We start from the raw sequence: 16545 nt of genomic DNA on the forward strand, positions 1-16545 counted from the left end.
TTGTGGCTTCCAACTGTGAACCAATGCTCTTGCATTCTTTCTTGTGGCTATAGGTGACACACCTGAATGAAGGTCTCATTAAGTATGTGGGCCCCATTGTCTCCTCAGGTGTGAATCACTAAATAGGCATGATGTTGAATGGCCCTTTGTGCATATTGCCTTTCCAAACAAAAAGTGTTTTACAAGATTTAAATCAATGTATTGTGTTATGTGAATGATTAGACAGGATGATTTTCACATCATTTTGAAGAAAAACTCTAGGCAACAACATCCATTAGTCAAAAGCCTTATTGACACATATTTAGTATGTGTTTTGTGGCCTTATTTCAGAAACTTTAGTTTTTAGTTTTTTCAATAACCATGCATAAACATTATTCTCTCAAAAATACAAACATGTACATGCATGTTGCTCACATATTATGGCAGCCCTGTTTGTGCTAAATAGAGTGTAATTACACCTTTACCATTAATATGTTTATAAGCAACTGAAAAAAGCACAAATGTCAGGGCATGTCAGAACATCTCAAGGACCCCAAAAACCCCTTAGACCCCAGAGGGTTAAAAGACGTCTAATAGCCATACAAACACAGCCCAGATGTCTAGGTTAAAACAAGCCAAAATTTGGGCTGTCAGTGAAAATTTAATAGACGTCTAAACCATCGCCCAAGAATAGACTAGTCATCAATTAGATAACATGTCAGATATTAAACCAGACACCTTGTAATCACTGTTGACTTTGCATACATGATGGAATATCCTGTATATCGCAAGGTATTTTGGCAAAAACGAAATGTAATGCCGGGTAAAAGGAAACAAAACTGAATGTCTAAAACTTTACTGTAAATGAAAAGTACATGACAGTGCTGATCCAATAAAGACATGTTTGTTTCTTTAATTCACATTTGTTCTTTTATTATTTGGATATAGTGTTTTAACCATTCATGTTTTACAATTTTTATTTTATTTTACATGTACTACATTTTTCATTTACTAAGTCTGTAGTTACATTATTTATTCAACAAATTTTGAAAGCAGTAACAACCTATTGCTGTGAGATTAATTTGCATTATTGTTTAAAGAATAATACAATAAATGTTGGTAAAGTAATATAATTGTTCCTTTTGTGTGCATTTCTAACTAAATTCCTCTAAGCTCCCTTCAAATACATAAAATATATTAAAATGAATGCGTATGTAAATAAATAAGATGTCCACAATTATTTGTACATAGTTTTTACAAACAAAGTGGTGGCATGATTCTTGCAGACAATTAATAAAGGAAATTCAGGGTGGAGGAAGTGGAAATGATTAGTGTCTTGTTGCCATATATTAAAACTGACCATTTATAATATCATATTCTTCTTGTTTTTTTTCAGAACATCCTCCCAGGCCATTATACATTTTACAACCAAAAGTCATTAGCCATAATTGAATACAGTACAATGACATCTACTGAAATACAGGAATGAATGGACAGAGAATTAATTAGAGTAGACTGAGTACAATTGTATTTTTTGCTGTCCTGCACAAATGCTGGCCAGGATAAATATGGGATTTCCATTTTTTTTTATTAGATGCTTTTATTATCATAATCATAACAAAATGACTTTGTGAGAAATGTCCCCATGCCAGTGTAAATGTGCATATTCATTCATCATCTGTGTGCAACTTGTGTGAGAAGAGAAATATTCAGTGTTACAGCTCTACTCCTTTACATCTGTACTCAGTCTACCTTGGCATGTAAGCCTGTGTTTTTTGTTAAATCTGACACAGAGACAGTTCAGACTCAAAAACTTTAAATCCAGCATAGAGGGGTGCAGTGAATGTGGTGTTGAATGTGTGTAAGTGTGTGAGTATGTGTAAGTCAGAGACGCTGTAGAAGGACAGAGTGCCAGCCGACACGTCCAGATACACTCCTACTCTCTTAGATTGTACACTGGTTGGTATGTGATTGCACTCATTATTGTGCCAGACAGTGAATCCATTACCAGTGCAGAACAGGCACCAGGATTTGTCATTGTATCCAAACTTACAGACAGTACCTTCTTTCCTGCTGATTCCTTTATAGGCCACTGCTACACGAGCCCAGCCAGTCCGTTCTACCTCCCAGTAACAGCGTCCAGTCAGACTCTCTCGACACAGAACCTGAGGAATATCAGCAAATCTCTCTGGATGATCAGGATACAGCTGATGCTCTTCCACATATGTGATCTTTCTGTTCCCCTCAGACAGAATGAGATTAGTGTTTGCTGTGTTTGGATCCAGTGTGAGATCACAGGCATCTGAACACAGATGAGTACAAGAGTACAAATAAAAACAATTTATTTTTATCATTTGTTTTCATTTAATGTGCAAGAGTGTGTCAGAGACAGAACCTACATTTTCGTAGTCCTGATTTTATCCTGAAGGGCCCTCCATGATTCAAACTAAGAAGACACACAAACATACAGACAAAACTATTTTTAAGAAGTTTGAATAGATATTCACATTCAGACTATTAATATAAAGAGTCAAGTCGAGTTTATTTGTATAGCACGTTTCTCATTACATATTTTTCCAAAGCAACTTCACAGAGCCGCATGTGTCATGAGATTTTTGATATCTTGATATGTTCAGGCCCCATTGAACAGCTTTATAGGAAATATACTGTAGTGTTTTTGTGTTTCTAGTTAACAACCAAAATGGCTAAAAATGACTTGAAATATGCATATAATCGTAAAACAAATTATTTAATATTTCACGAGTTAATTTACCCGTATAATGTTTATGCTTTTAAGTTAAACATATTTGGCTTGCTAAAGCCAAAGTGGAGGGACTCGAGGAAGCGGAGGTGGAGGGATGCAAAAACAGCTGATGTCAGAGCAAGGTGAGCGGCTGCTTATATGCTCCGGCAGTAAATTGAAAGATTAGATGGATTCACTCCTCCCAGAATTACATTTGTGAACTTCACTTAGTTGTAAATTATTTGCTTTCAGTAACTCTGTAACCAATAAATAACTCTTCATGGGTATCTCTACCATCTTCAAAATCTTAATAACACAATATATATATACTTAATACTTAAAACATTATACTTAATGTTTTTAGTTGTATTTCCAGCAAGCACTTTTTTTTAATTAAAAACTCCAACTTCAATTATTCAAGTTTTTCTCTTGTACCCCACATACTTGAGTATCTGCAGTGAGGAGTTTGGATCCTTCAGTTTTCCAGAGAGCAGCTGATGTCTTGATTCTTCTGGGTGATTGTAGCTCAGATCCAGCTCTCTCAGGTGTGAGGGGTTTGAACTCAGAGCTGAAGACACATAACCACAGCCTTCCTCTGTCACCATACAGCCAGACAACCTACAGACACACAGTCAGATCATTAACAAACACACATCAACAGTGAACGGGTTGTTTTAAAGCCAGTATGGAACCATAACCTTCAAATAATCATCAACATATGACTGGCTCAATGTAAATGTCAAACCTAAGTATCTTCAGCTGACAGTTTACACTTTTCAGTCCATCAGAGAGCAGTTTCACTCCTGAATCCTGCAGGTCATTGTTACTCAGATCCAGCTCTCTCAGGACACAGTTTGAGGATTGAAGAGCTGATGACAAACTCTCACAACACTGAGCAGTGAGATTACAGCCAGCAAGACTGAAAGATAAGTGATTTATATTTTTAACTGCATTCTACGATTAGGATTTCAACAAGACTTTTTGAAATAATAAGCAAAATACACTTAAGATGTATAAGTTATCACAACAATTATAATTATATTCAGAAACTCTTCGATGTAATTATTAAACATTCACATGGCTTTCCTGCAGTTGATCACAGCTGGTATCAGTCTTCTTCTACCCTCATCTGATGTGTTGTATTTCTTGAGGTCCAGCTCATCCAGCACCTCCTCTGACATCTGAAGCATGTAGGCGATTGTTGAGCACTGAGCAGGAGAGAGTTTCTTCTCTGAGTGTTTGTCTGATTTCACAAACTCCTGAATCTCTCTGGACAGAGTCTGATCTTTGACTTCCAGCAGACAGAGGAACAGATTGATGGATCTTTCAGTGGAGAGTCCATGTCCGTCTTTGATCTTCTCTTTAATGTACTGTGTGGTTCTCCTGATGCTCTCTGAGCTTTTCTCTGTGTGTGTCAGTAGATCCTGTAAGAGTCTCTGATTGGACTCCAGTGAGACGCCCAGCAGGAACCGCAGGAACAGATCCAGCTGTCCATTCTTACTCTCAAGGGCTTTATCTACTGCTCCTCTAAGCAAATTATGCATTGAATCAAAAGCCTTAAGGGTCTCCATGGTGCTAATTAAATAGCAGTAAAACACATGGAAAGCAGCGAGAAACTCCTGGACACTCAGATGAATGAAGCTGTAGACTTTCCTCTGATGAATCACAGATTCCTTCTTAAAGATCTCAGTGCAAATCCCAGAATACACTGAGGCGTTAGTGACGTCTATGCCGCTCTCTCTCAGGTCCTCCTCATAGAACATCACATTGCCCTTCATCAGCTGTTTGAAAGCCACTTCAGTAAGTTTCACAATCACTTCTCTGTTGGACTGCAGGAGTTTCTTTGGATCACTCTCTTCATACTTCTGATTCCTCATGTTGATCTGAATCAGCAGGAAGTGGATGTACATTTCAGTCAGAGTTTGAGGGATTTCTGCACTCAGATCTTCTTCCAGGAGCTTCTGAAGCACAGTGGACGAGATCCAGCAGAAGACGGGTATGTGGCACATGATGTTGAGGCTTCTTGCTCTTCTGATGTGTGAGATGATTCTGCTGGCTTGATGCTCGTCACTGATTCTCTTCCTGAAATATTCCTCCTTCTGAGGCTCATTGAATCCCTGAATCTCTGTCAGACAGTGGATGTATCTGGAGGGGATCTGATTGGCTGCTGCTGGTCTAGAGGTGATCCAGATGTGAGCAGAGGGAAGCAGATCTCCTTTCATGAGGTTTGACATCAACACACCCACTGATGAAGTCTCAGTCACATCAGAAACTTTCTGAGCGTCTGAAAACATCAGTGTGATTCTGCTTTCATCCAGACCATCCAAGATCAACACAAGTTTACACTGCTCGTAAATCTTTAAGTCCAGATCTTGAAGTTCAGGATGAAAGTCCAGCAGAAGTCTGTGAAGACTGTACTGATGATCTTGGATCAAGTTCAGCTCTCGAAATGGAAGCACAAACATGAAATCTACATCCTGATTGGCTTTTCCCTCGGCCCAGTCCAGAATGAACTTCTGCACAGAGACTGTTTTCCCGATTCCAGCGATGCCTTTAGTAAGAACAGTCTTGATTTGGTCTTTCTCCTCACATCCTGGTTCAGGTGAGGCTTTAAATATGTCATTGCAGTAGATTGGAGTGTCTTGAGAGTGTTGTGTTCTGGCTGTTTTCTCAATCTGTAAAACCTCATGTTCTTCATTCACTCCTTCTCTCTCTCCCTTTATGATGTAGAGCTGTGTGTAGATTCTGTTGAGGAGGGTTTCATTCTCTTGGAGTTTGGATCCCTCAAATAATATTTCATACTTGTCCTTCATGTTGGTTTTGAGCAGGTCTTTGACTGTCTGCACTGGTCCATCGCTGAATCTAATGTGTTCTTCCATAGAGTTGTTACTCCTTACAGACTCTGATCTATGACTCTTCCTCCTGCGGATACTTACAAAAAAAAGGTCATTAGAGTTCTAGTTATATTGTATACCTGGAATGCACCTATCATGAGTAGTGGCTGAAGTAATCGTACAAGGCAAGAGAATCCAAACAAACACTTTATTAATCCGCAAAGGAACATACAAGAGATCACAGGAGCAAACTAACACATAACCATGAACGATACCGGACAATGAAACAAAGGAAACTGAGGGCTAAATTCACAGGGGAGTAATCAAGGTAAAACAGAACAGGTGCAGGAACTAATTAACTACCAGGGAGACAACAAGGTTGAACAGCAAACTACAAAGTTGAACAGCAAAGGAGCGGAGACCGCCGATGGCTACTTGAGGTGGTGGTGCTGGAGCGATTGAACAGAAGGTTGGACGGAGAACTCGCTACCGTGCTCCTGGATTGAGGAGGAGTCGCCCCCGTTCGTCATGGGCCGGAGCCTGCTGCCGTACGCCATGATGGGGAATGGAGCAGGGAACGGGTGACTCGCTGCCGACTTCCCTCAACCAGAGGATCGAGACGTCCTCCAAAGGATGTCCAGTACCACCGCATGGCACCGCGAGTGAGAGTCTCTCATCTGGTTGAGGACTTTTGTTTCTCTTTTTTTCTGGTCTGGTTTCTCTTTACTTCAGTCATTCTGCTTATCAGGTGTTTATCAGTGTCTGAATTCACTCACTTCTTTTCATTCACTCTGTGAAGTGGACTATATTAGTGAACTAATGTAGGGAATAGTGAATGAGGGTATAGGGTGTGATTTGAAACACAACCTCTTAGTGTCGACTTTGAGCGCTGTAAATTCACGGTATATTTCTGTAGGCTATTTTCTTGAAACTGATCAATATTATCCAGAATGCATTGTTTTCTATGGTATATTACTGTTTTAATGTAAAATTGTATGTTACTATCAGAATTTTAGCTGTTTTTTTACAGCAATGTTTTACAGTGTAGGCTACAAGATACAAATATCTACAAATATATACAAATATTCAGTATGGGTTTTATGGACGTATTTCATTGACAGATATTTAAAAAACTACACAAAAACATAATTTTCTCATGACTACAAAATTTTACATACATGCTGCTCACATATTATTGTAGCAGAGTTTGTGCTGAATACAGTGTAATCTGACTTTAGCCATGAAAATGTTATAATTAACAGAAATAAGCACAAACGTCAGGGCATGTCAGAACACCTCCAGGGCCCAGAAAACACCTCAGACCCCAGAGGATAAATGACAAATTACAGCAATTCACTGTTTTATACAGACAATTTACTGTATTTTTTATACAGTATTTTTTCTGTTTGCTTAAATAACATACCAATTACAAAAATAATCTGTAATTAAACAGTAAAAAAAAGACAATTAAAAGGATAGTTCTCCCAAAAATGAAAATTACCCCATGATTTACTCACCCTCAAGCCATCCTAGGTGTTTATGACGTTCTTCTTTCAGACGAATACAATCGGAGTTATATTAAAAAATGTCCTGGCTCTTCCAAGCTTTTGCCGTAAATTGATGCGTACGGCCATCTGTCAAAAGCTAGTTATTTTAGTTTATAAAGTTTTAAATATGTATATTTTTCTTACACAAACACATCACTTCCTTCAGAAGGGCTTTATTAACCCCCTGGAGGCGTATGGATTACTTTTATCATGAATGGATGCACTTTTTTGGGCTTCAAAATATCACCATTCACTGCCATTATAAGGCTTGGAAGAGCCAGGACATTTTTTAATATAACTCTGATTGTATTCGTCTGAAAGAAGAAAGTCATAAACACCTTGGATGGCTTGAGGGGGAGTAAATCATGGGGTAATTTTAATTTTTGGGTGAACTATCCCTTTAAGTGATAAAACAGTTGAATGACTGGCAACCAAAAAAAAAAACCCATAATATATATATATATATATATATATATATATATATATAGGCCTATATATTACAGGTAATTCCTGAATTATTGAGATCAAACACCTTCACTGTAAAAAAAATATATATATATATTTTAGCAGTTTACAGGTATCTTTATCTGTAAATTATAGAAATTTTCAAAAGCATTTCTATTTTGCATAAACATTTTCCCTGACAGCAAGTAAATCACAAGCATTAACAGAGATTCACTCGCTGTCAGGGCAAGTGTTTATGCAAAATAGAAATGATTGTATACTTCACAGATACAGGCGCATCAAACAGGCGGAGTGTAACAGATAGAAAGTGCAATAATTATGACTTATGCATTTGGATGAAGCAATTGTTGGACATTAAATATAGATTTAAAATTCTTAATGTACAGTAATAAATTGTATTTTTATGAGAACAGTAACTGTAAATTGACGATTGTAATTGGAGTATGTTCAGATGAATTACATTTTTAATTTAGAGATTTTAACTTCGGCTTTAAAATAGTAAGCAATCCGTTTTTGTTTTAGAACGTACTGTTTATATTTTATAACAATTTTTGCACATAATGTATAGCATAGCCTACTGTATACTGATGCATTCCCTATATTTGTTTTCATAGCCTAATAACACTATGATTTATAGTATTTATACCAATAACAGTACCATTACACTGAAATATTAACTCGTCAGCAACGAATAGATATACTTTCTACATAGGCCTACTGTATATTAATGATGTACTGTAGGCATATAATAACCTGTACATTTAAAGAGTTACATGACACTGATGATTGAGTATTTAATGTTCAGAAGTCTCCATCTCTGGTAATGACTCAAATATTTGTTGTTAATTCCCACAATGCATAATGACATATATTCGTTTCACTAGATATAATTGAGGCTCTTCCATAGATTTGATATTTATACAGAATGAAAATTTAAGATTAGAAAATGTATTCCCTCTGTATATATTTTGTTATGAATGTTTACACATGAACTAATATCTTAGCAGTTAAATAATTAACTTTATCTAGCGTGTTTATACTCACATAGGATCAGTGGTCACTGGTTCATCACTGAATTCAGGAGTTATGCCCATGGATGCCTCACTTTTCATAGATGCACAGCTGGGTTCAGGAGATCTCCGGGACTGAGAACATCCCTCCTCTGTTTTCTCACTGAGACTCATTTTAGAAGCAACGTCACTCTTCTTTCTATCCAGAAAGCTATTTGTCCTGCCAATATATATACTTTATAAATTAGGAAAATTCACATCATTTATCCATAGAAAGACATAAGACACAGCAGAAAAGCCATTTGCTTTAAGCTTGTATTACCATGAAAATATCCTGCTGGTTTATGCTGCTTTTTCAGCCTCTTTCCTTTCCAATGTGAAGCTCTTGTATGTTTCTGCTTTCAGTTTTAGCTGTTCTACTTGTTACACCAACTTTACTCAGAATTCAAGGTGGAGTTTAATGAAGTAGTTGCAGAACAGTGCAAAAGCAGAACAGTTTCCAATAAAAACATGTTTTGAAAAAGGAAAAATGCTGGTAACCTTTACATTTACCATGTTTGTTTTAACCCTTCTCACAGCATAAGCAATGTAGTTCAAAGCAAAACACAATCCATCCAGAATAAGTTTGATTAAAGATATACAAATTGCACTTATTTAATGTGTTACTGCAAACAACATTTAAATCAAATATTCAAAAATGAAAAGGATAATGTAGCTCTGAACACCTGTATAAACTGTATATAACCCCAATTCACAAACAGTGCAGCACATGTACACTTAGTGGGAAAAAACAGCAAGCTAGCCAATAAATCGAAATGCATCCTTGATCAAATGACTTCCATGATCTCCTAAAGACAAACATTTTATATTCTGTTAAACCAACTTTTATCTGATTAAATGCAATGAATTCTGTACATGATCACTTCTGCTTTTAGCCTCAGTGAAAACCTCAACTTCCAGTGTGAAGTAGGCTATGGGAATTGTGAAAAAATGAAGCACAAAATTAAATCTGAATTAAATATTATTATAGATGTTAAAGCTTCTGGAACTCATTAGAATGGTATGTTTTAATATAATACAATATAATATAATGTGGTGAACATATTAAGTTAAGATGGTATGCAGGGTCCCTCTCTAACTGTTGGTGTGGATGAAAATGTGCCACACTGATTAGATCCTCAGTGAATAAACATAAACAACTGTTTGGAAACATCAGATAAAATGATAAGAAAACTTACAGGGCAAGGAGAGGACTTCTCTTCTTATTATTGACTGTTAACACAACCCTTCACGGGACAGACCTAATAAACTACACTGTTAGCCCTTGCTGTAAAAAAAGGCGTAATTCAGACAGTATCATACCATTTCGCATTAAAACAGTAATATACCGTAGAAAACAAAAATAGCCTACAGGAATATACTGTAAATGAACAGTGCTCAAAATCGACACTCAGAGGCTGTTTTCCCAATCACACCCAATACCCTCATTCACTATTCCCTACATTAGTTCACTAATATAGTCCCCTTGACAGAGTGAATGAAAAGAAGTGAGTGAATTGAGACACTGATGAACACCTGATAAGCAGAATCACTGAAGGACAGAGAAAAAAGAACAGAAAAAAGAGAAACACAAGAACTACAACTGACTTCCAGCCACACTGAGTGTGAAACCAGTTTACAAACCAGTTTACGATTATTGATTTCATACATGTACAAAAGTTCTTGTTGAGAATTAACAGAGATTTAGTTAATAATAAAGTTTGTTGTCACCATGATGGAGATCAGTATTTGCTTTAGTTGGTCACTTGTCCCTTGACTTCTTACCTTTCATCTCTCTCTGGCTGCTGTAACAGTGAGTTTATAAAACACATTTGATATGGCAAGAAAAAGTCAAGAGGAAGACAATCAGGTGTTTTTATTCTTTTGTGATGATGTCACAATCATCCTGGACATGTCTGATTTTCAGATTTTTCCTGTATATATTCATTGAAATTATGGGTATGTCATATTTAGCATAAATCTGTGTATCTACAAAATGAAATCAATATTTCTGTAATCAGGTCTTCTGAAAAATAACAATCATATAGTGCATTCAATTTTATTTTACTCCTGCTTGGTTCAGACACACACAGATATCAACAATCAGCATATGAATCTCAACAATGGTGAAAAGTTTCATGTCGCAATGCATGCTGGGTTCCAGGATAATATAAAACTCCCAGCATGCACTGCTGCATGAATAATAATAATAAAAAGAAATATTGCCACCATTGTTGAGATTAATGTGCTAAATTGTGATATCTCTGTGTTTCTAAAACATAGTGTAGCTCTGTTTTTTTTGGTTTATGCATGATGTGTTAAAAAAAAATGAGTCATAGTAATTTATTGCTGTAGTTTCACAGTGGTGCTAATGTAACACTTTTGATCGAGGATAAAACTCTGAATGAATAAGAATTAATTCCTTAGTGAATGAACAGGCAATATGATGATTTTGTCATCACAAGCATTACAACCGCAATCATTCATAAACTGTGTGTGCACAAGTGTGACTTGGAAAAACACAGCTCAAGCAGCAAAAGAAAAACTAATGTTTTAGCATCAGCATCCCAACTAAAGCAAGCACTGATCTCTATAATGGTAACTTCAAACAAACATTTTCAATAACAACTTCTGTATGACAGAAATAAAGTCATACTGGTTAATAATAAGTGTAATAATGTGTAATGGCTGGAAGTCAGTTGTAGTTATTGTGTTTCTCTATTTTCTGTTTTTGTATTTCTCTTTTCTTCAGTGATTCTACTTATTAACAGCAGGTGTTCATCACTAATGCTCAACAATCACTTGCATATTCCCTTAATTATCTCACTGCAACACTGTCTCAATGTTACTTTTACTCTTTGTAGTGTGGATTTCCCTGTGGGGTTGAAAGAGTTAACAGTGTAAGATAAAAAGACACACCCACAAAATGTATTTTAACAGTAATAAACTGTAAGTTATAAAACAGGTTTATACTGGCAACACTGTTGCCAGTAGTTTACTGTAAAATTTCGTTTTTTGGGTCACCATTGTGCTGAAGAGTAGAGCCTGTGCTTCAGTCCAGGAGAAGATCTACAAACATTGATGATTTGCTGTATGTTGCTTTATTTAACAGGCGGTGACTGTGTAGTTGCTGAGCCAGTGGAAATCTCTTTATGTACAATAGTTTTTTAGTGGTCTCAAATGAAAGAAGTTCACAGTAACACTTTGCTCACATTATTAATGCATTATAAATTTTAGTTAATACATTTAAATGACAGTTGGTCATTTTAAGGCAGTTGGTTTCTGCAAGTGTAATTAGTTAACTTGAATTAGAATTTAGTGCATTTTTATAGAAACAAACTAGATTACAGTAAAGAACTGTACAATTAACAGTATTTTACTGGCAACAGTGTTGCCAGTATTTTACTGTAAAAAAACCCGGTAAGGTCTAACAGTGTAGATAAACCAGATAAACGACTGCCTGTATCAATGACTTGACCACTTCTTATCATGTTTGGACTTTATCTGTTCCATACAATGCCTTTAATAATTTGAAAGAGGTTTGGTAAAGAAATAATGCATGGGCAAAGCCTAAAGACACTGTTTTAACGCTGTATTTTAAGCTATGCAAATGAGTTCCACACTAGGTTGGGCTAAACTGTTACGGCTACTTCAGACAGAAGTGGCCAGTCACATGCCAGGATTGAAAAGGCGCCAGATTTCAATCTCCTCCTCATCAGAAAGGGTAATATTCCTCCGGGTAGACACACTCTTGTTCTACGTTTCCAGCTCGACTGGGAAGGACCTCTGCTTCAGCAGACACTGCCTGTCCCACACGGCTCCTCAGTGACACAGCCAGTCTGCAAAAGACCCTGTGAAGATTCAACTAACCCAGATGCTCGGTACACTCTTTAAGGACACTCTTGGTGCAACTGAAGTTCAGCATCCTTCAGTCCAGCGTGGTAATGACTACAAGATCGCAACTCTACGCCCTTCACGCTTCCCACATCCCCAGTGTAGGATGTCTCTACTTCCGGACTGATAAACAGACATATAAACTTACCAAACCGGTTTCTGGACACCTTGGCAGTAGTTTATTCCTGCAGCAAATTTGCAGCAACTTGCTTAGATAACAGATACCTGGGGTCAGCTTGTTACAAATAATAGGTATATTGTTTGTTTAATGATAAATAAGGATTAATTTATCAGCGTTTTGCCAGAGCTTTTAGGTGGTTTCCCATTAGAAGCATTCCCATACAATTCTCTTCCATTGCTACATTCAGTGCAACAGCATTGCATTTATCAGTTCTGTGTTCACATCATTTATTTGTTTTGTTTTGTTTAATTCAGTACTTTTCTTTTTTGGTTGGGCGAATAATTTAGTAGGGATGCTTGGTACGTGTCCCTACCAATATCCAGTGACACTGATATGTCCCTAGCAATAATTTCGATCAAAACTTAAAATATATTTATATAGGCTATAACCACTGTTTTCCAATTGTGTCTTGTGGTTTTTATGTATTAGACTTATTTTATTTAATCAGAAAACATCTTATTTAGATTAAAATCTCTTACAAGAGCGTTCTGAGAAAAATGTACCAATTCATGGAACACAAACGGTTAATGTCTGAGTCCCGCCTGCTTAACACACATCGCTAAACTGATTGGCTTTGTTTTTTCTTTCTAACTTGTGAGAGGCTCTTGTGTGAAGCGGCAATGCTCCTCTGAAGGAAACCTAGATGCGGTAAGCTATGGAGAAATCAACAGTTATAGTGACAAAATGTTCCCACAAAGAAGGCAATCTCCGAAATACTTGTCCTTGTGGGTATTTATTTATTTATTTTTTTGTGGAAAACAGCTGAAAATGTAAAAATGCCTAAAGTTTTCTGTGATAGGCAGGGTTTGTGTAGGGGGATTTAATATACAGTTTTATATCCTTGTTATCCATATTATTACTTGTTGAAATGAGAGGACTGTTTGATTAAGTTGAAACCCTTGTCATCCCAGTCTCATCAGCTGAGGCTGAAAGAAGTTTCAGTACTCTTAGGACACTGAAAACATGGCTCAGAGCAATGGCCACAAGCGACACTTAACAGTAGTACTCTGTGTCATGTACAACAGGACGAACTGGACATTACTGATGTGAAACAAATTATATGCCAACAGTTAATTTCCGTTAAAGGGATAATTAACTTAAAAATAAAAATTCTGTCATCATTTACTCACCCTCAAGTTGTTTTAAACCTGTATGCATTTCTTTCTTCTGCTTAACCGACATTCTTCAAAATATCTTCTTTTGTGTTCAGCAGAAGAAAGAAATTTATACAGGTTTGAAACAACTTGAGGGTGAGTATATGATGACATAATTTTAATTTTGGGGTAAACTATCCCTTTAATGACAGATGCAGCTCAGCTTCTGGGGATGTCCCCGTCCCCACCAATTTCAAAATCAAACCTACACCCTTGAGTGTACTGTATATTCATTATTAGCTTTATTAATCATTGTGGTATTTACTCTTTCATATCTACTGTGAATAAATGTCATTAATTTGATTAAACCTGTGTCTTGATTGTGTTGAAGATCAAACACTCTACTAGTTGTCCAGACTCTCACAAATCTTGTTCTTTGGGTATATGTTTGTTACTGAAGGAAAAATTATACAAATTATGTGTGGACACGTTGAAAACGTCTTACAGAAACATTTGTACAGGGACTTTAAGTCAGTGACAGAGGCACAAGGCAAAGTACAAAATATATGCTATATGTGCACAGTAGGAGTTATTGTTGGGTTATATTGAGGTCTAGATGAGTAATCAAACTCTATTAAGCAGTTTTTTACTGAGATTTAGTTTTTTGGTGGGGAGAATATAGGCACAATATGGGCTTGAGAAATGAAATACATGGCCCTACATGGGTTTGTCCGTACTGGGGCTAATTGAACACATAGACCTCATTGATGATCCATAATGCATATTAAAGAAACAATGTTCAAACAGTTTTTGGAGTCTAACTTTACACTTTCATTTTCATTATAAATAGATCAGCTCTTGTTATCTCTTACCTACTCAAATCTATTTGTTTATCTGACCGTCTCTGTCCAGAAGGAGGCGCTACATGATCATTAGAGGTCGAAGAGAAACTAGATATTCAAATTACAATCCAGCATGAACCCTCCAGTCTGATACGGTTCAAACTAATGCTTTTGTGTGCTAAAACACTTTTGTGACCTCTACTGTATGTCTAATGTTAACATTCATATCGTCTTCCTTTGTTTATTCATATTACAGTGTGTTGTGTACACATAGAGTCATATTCTCTGTAAAGATGGAACAAAATAAGTGATCAAATAAATTGAATTGAATCCCACTTAGAGTTCTGAGCAAGGTATATCTGTTAAAGTTCACTTCACTTAATGTATTCAATATTAGAGTTTGAGATATGATGACATATATAGACAATAGACTTCTGTAAATCATTTTATTTATCAGTTCATTCAGTAGGCTATATGATGTGTAATGATGCTTAAATATTAATCTTTTCTTCAAGTAAATGTAAAATGTAAATTTTAATGTAAATTGTTAAGTAAACTGTGATATTTGAAAGCCCTGAACTGAGTGATAAGTTTCTGTTGTGATGTTTAATTTGAAAAACTAGTGGTGGGCCGTTATCGGCGTTAACGTGCTGCGTTAACGTGAGACTCTTATCGGGCGATAAAAAAATATCGCCATTAATCTATTCTCAAAGTTGGGTTCCCAGATAGCAATTACATTTGGCCCGGATCCGTTTTAAGCCCCTTGCCTCCGTTTCTATCTTAGAGACGTTTTCTGATTGTGAACCAGATCCGTGCCAGATAGAGGTTTCAGCTTAAACATTCTAACTGCCATCAGTTCAGTATTTATATCATTTTACAGATCTGGCCCAGATCACTTTTCCCATAGGTAACCGAAAGACATTAGCTGTGTCTGACACTGATTTGGTCCAGATCTGCAATATGAATCTGAGCCGATACTGTTTTCACATAGGCTACACTGGTGTGGCCCGAATCTGTGATACATATCTGAGCCGACTGCATTTAAAAAAGGGCTAAAAACTGCTCTGGCCCATATCTGCAAAACGGATTTGAGCCAACACTGTTTTGACAGAGACTACCTGATGTGGACCACATCCGAAATACTTTTCTCAAACTGTGTGAAGAACTCCGTGGAATAAATATTTTCAAAACAACATGGTTACCTGTCTGCATATTTTTTTTTCTATCTAGAGCATGAGATAAATGCATTGTCATTAAGCTGAGCAATATTATCAGTGTTTAAAAACTATACAGCAACATTCCCTGCAAACACATCCACTTGGGGCCCACATGGGCCTCACTTGGGCTAGTTGGGCTTCGGCTGGGCATGGGCTCAGAGTGGGCTTTGTTGTTGGGCCCCACATGGGCAGTAGATGGGCTAAACTAAGTGGGCTCCAGCTGGGCTCCACTCCTAAGATATTATGTTTTCTATATAATAGAAATAGATATTAGATATAAATATATAGTATTTATAATATAATATAATATAATATAATATAATATAATATAATATAATATAATATAATATCTTATATTTCTAATTTCTGTAGCTTTTGCATTTTTAGTTTTTGTTATTTATTATTAGATATTAATATTAATATATTATTTTTAGATATTATGTTTTCATATATAATTATTCAAAATTGATTATGTCAGACATGGATGCTTTTTTTAACAATAGCCACTGGGCTAGGTCCACTTTTTATACAAATTTTATTAGACTATTAAGCTATTTAGAAGCCATAGCAATTTAATAGTGGTCTTAAGCACTATACGACTTTCAACAGACAAGTTTGCCACAGCAGGTTTCCCCACAAAATGTTCAAACCCTAAAGTAAGAAGTGCGCACTCTGTGCAGCGCACATCCGGAAAGCTCCA

The 16545-nt window shown here is 36.4% G+C and overlaps 1 protein-coding gene across 1 annotated transcript; it reads right to left on the reverse strand.

Moving 5' to 3' along the window:
• Nucleotides 1-899: 899 nt before the first annotated feature.
• Nucleotides 900-5535, reverse strand: LOC311077457 (protein NLRC3-like; the record flags this gene model as incomplete). Its single annotated transcript, XM_084105965.1, has 5 exons — nucleotides 900-2281; nucleotides 2379-2425; nucleotides 3167-3340; nucleotides 3468-3641; nucleotides 3800-5535. 5 exons carry the CDS (start codon nucleotides 5533-5535, stop codon nucleotides 1758-1760), a joined length of 2655 nt encoding a protein of 884 aa, XP_083962091.1. The 3' UTR covers nucleotides 900-1757.
• Nucleotides 5536-16545: the final 11010 nt, after the last annotated feature.

This window comes from Abramis brama, assembly GCF_963993115.1.
Source record: "Abramis brama genome assembly, chromosome: 2".
Taxonomy (NCBI): domain Eukaryota; kingdom Metazoa; phylum Chordata; class Actinopteri; order Cypriniformes; family Leuciscidae; genus Abramis; species Abramis brama.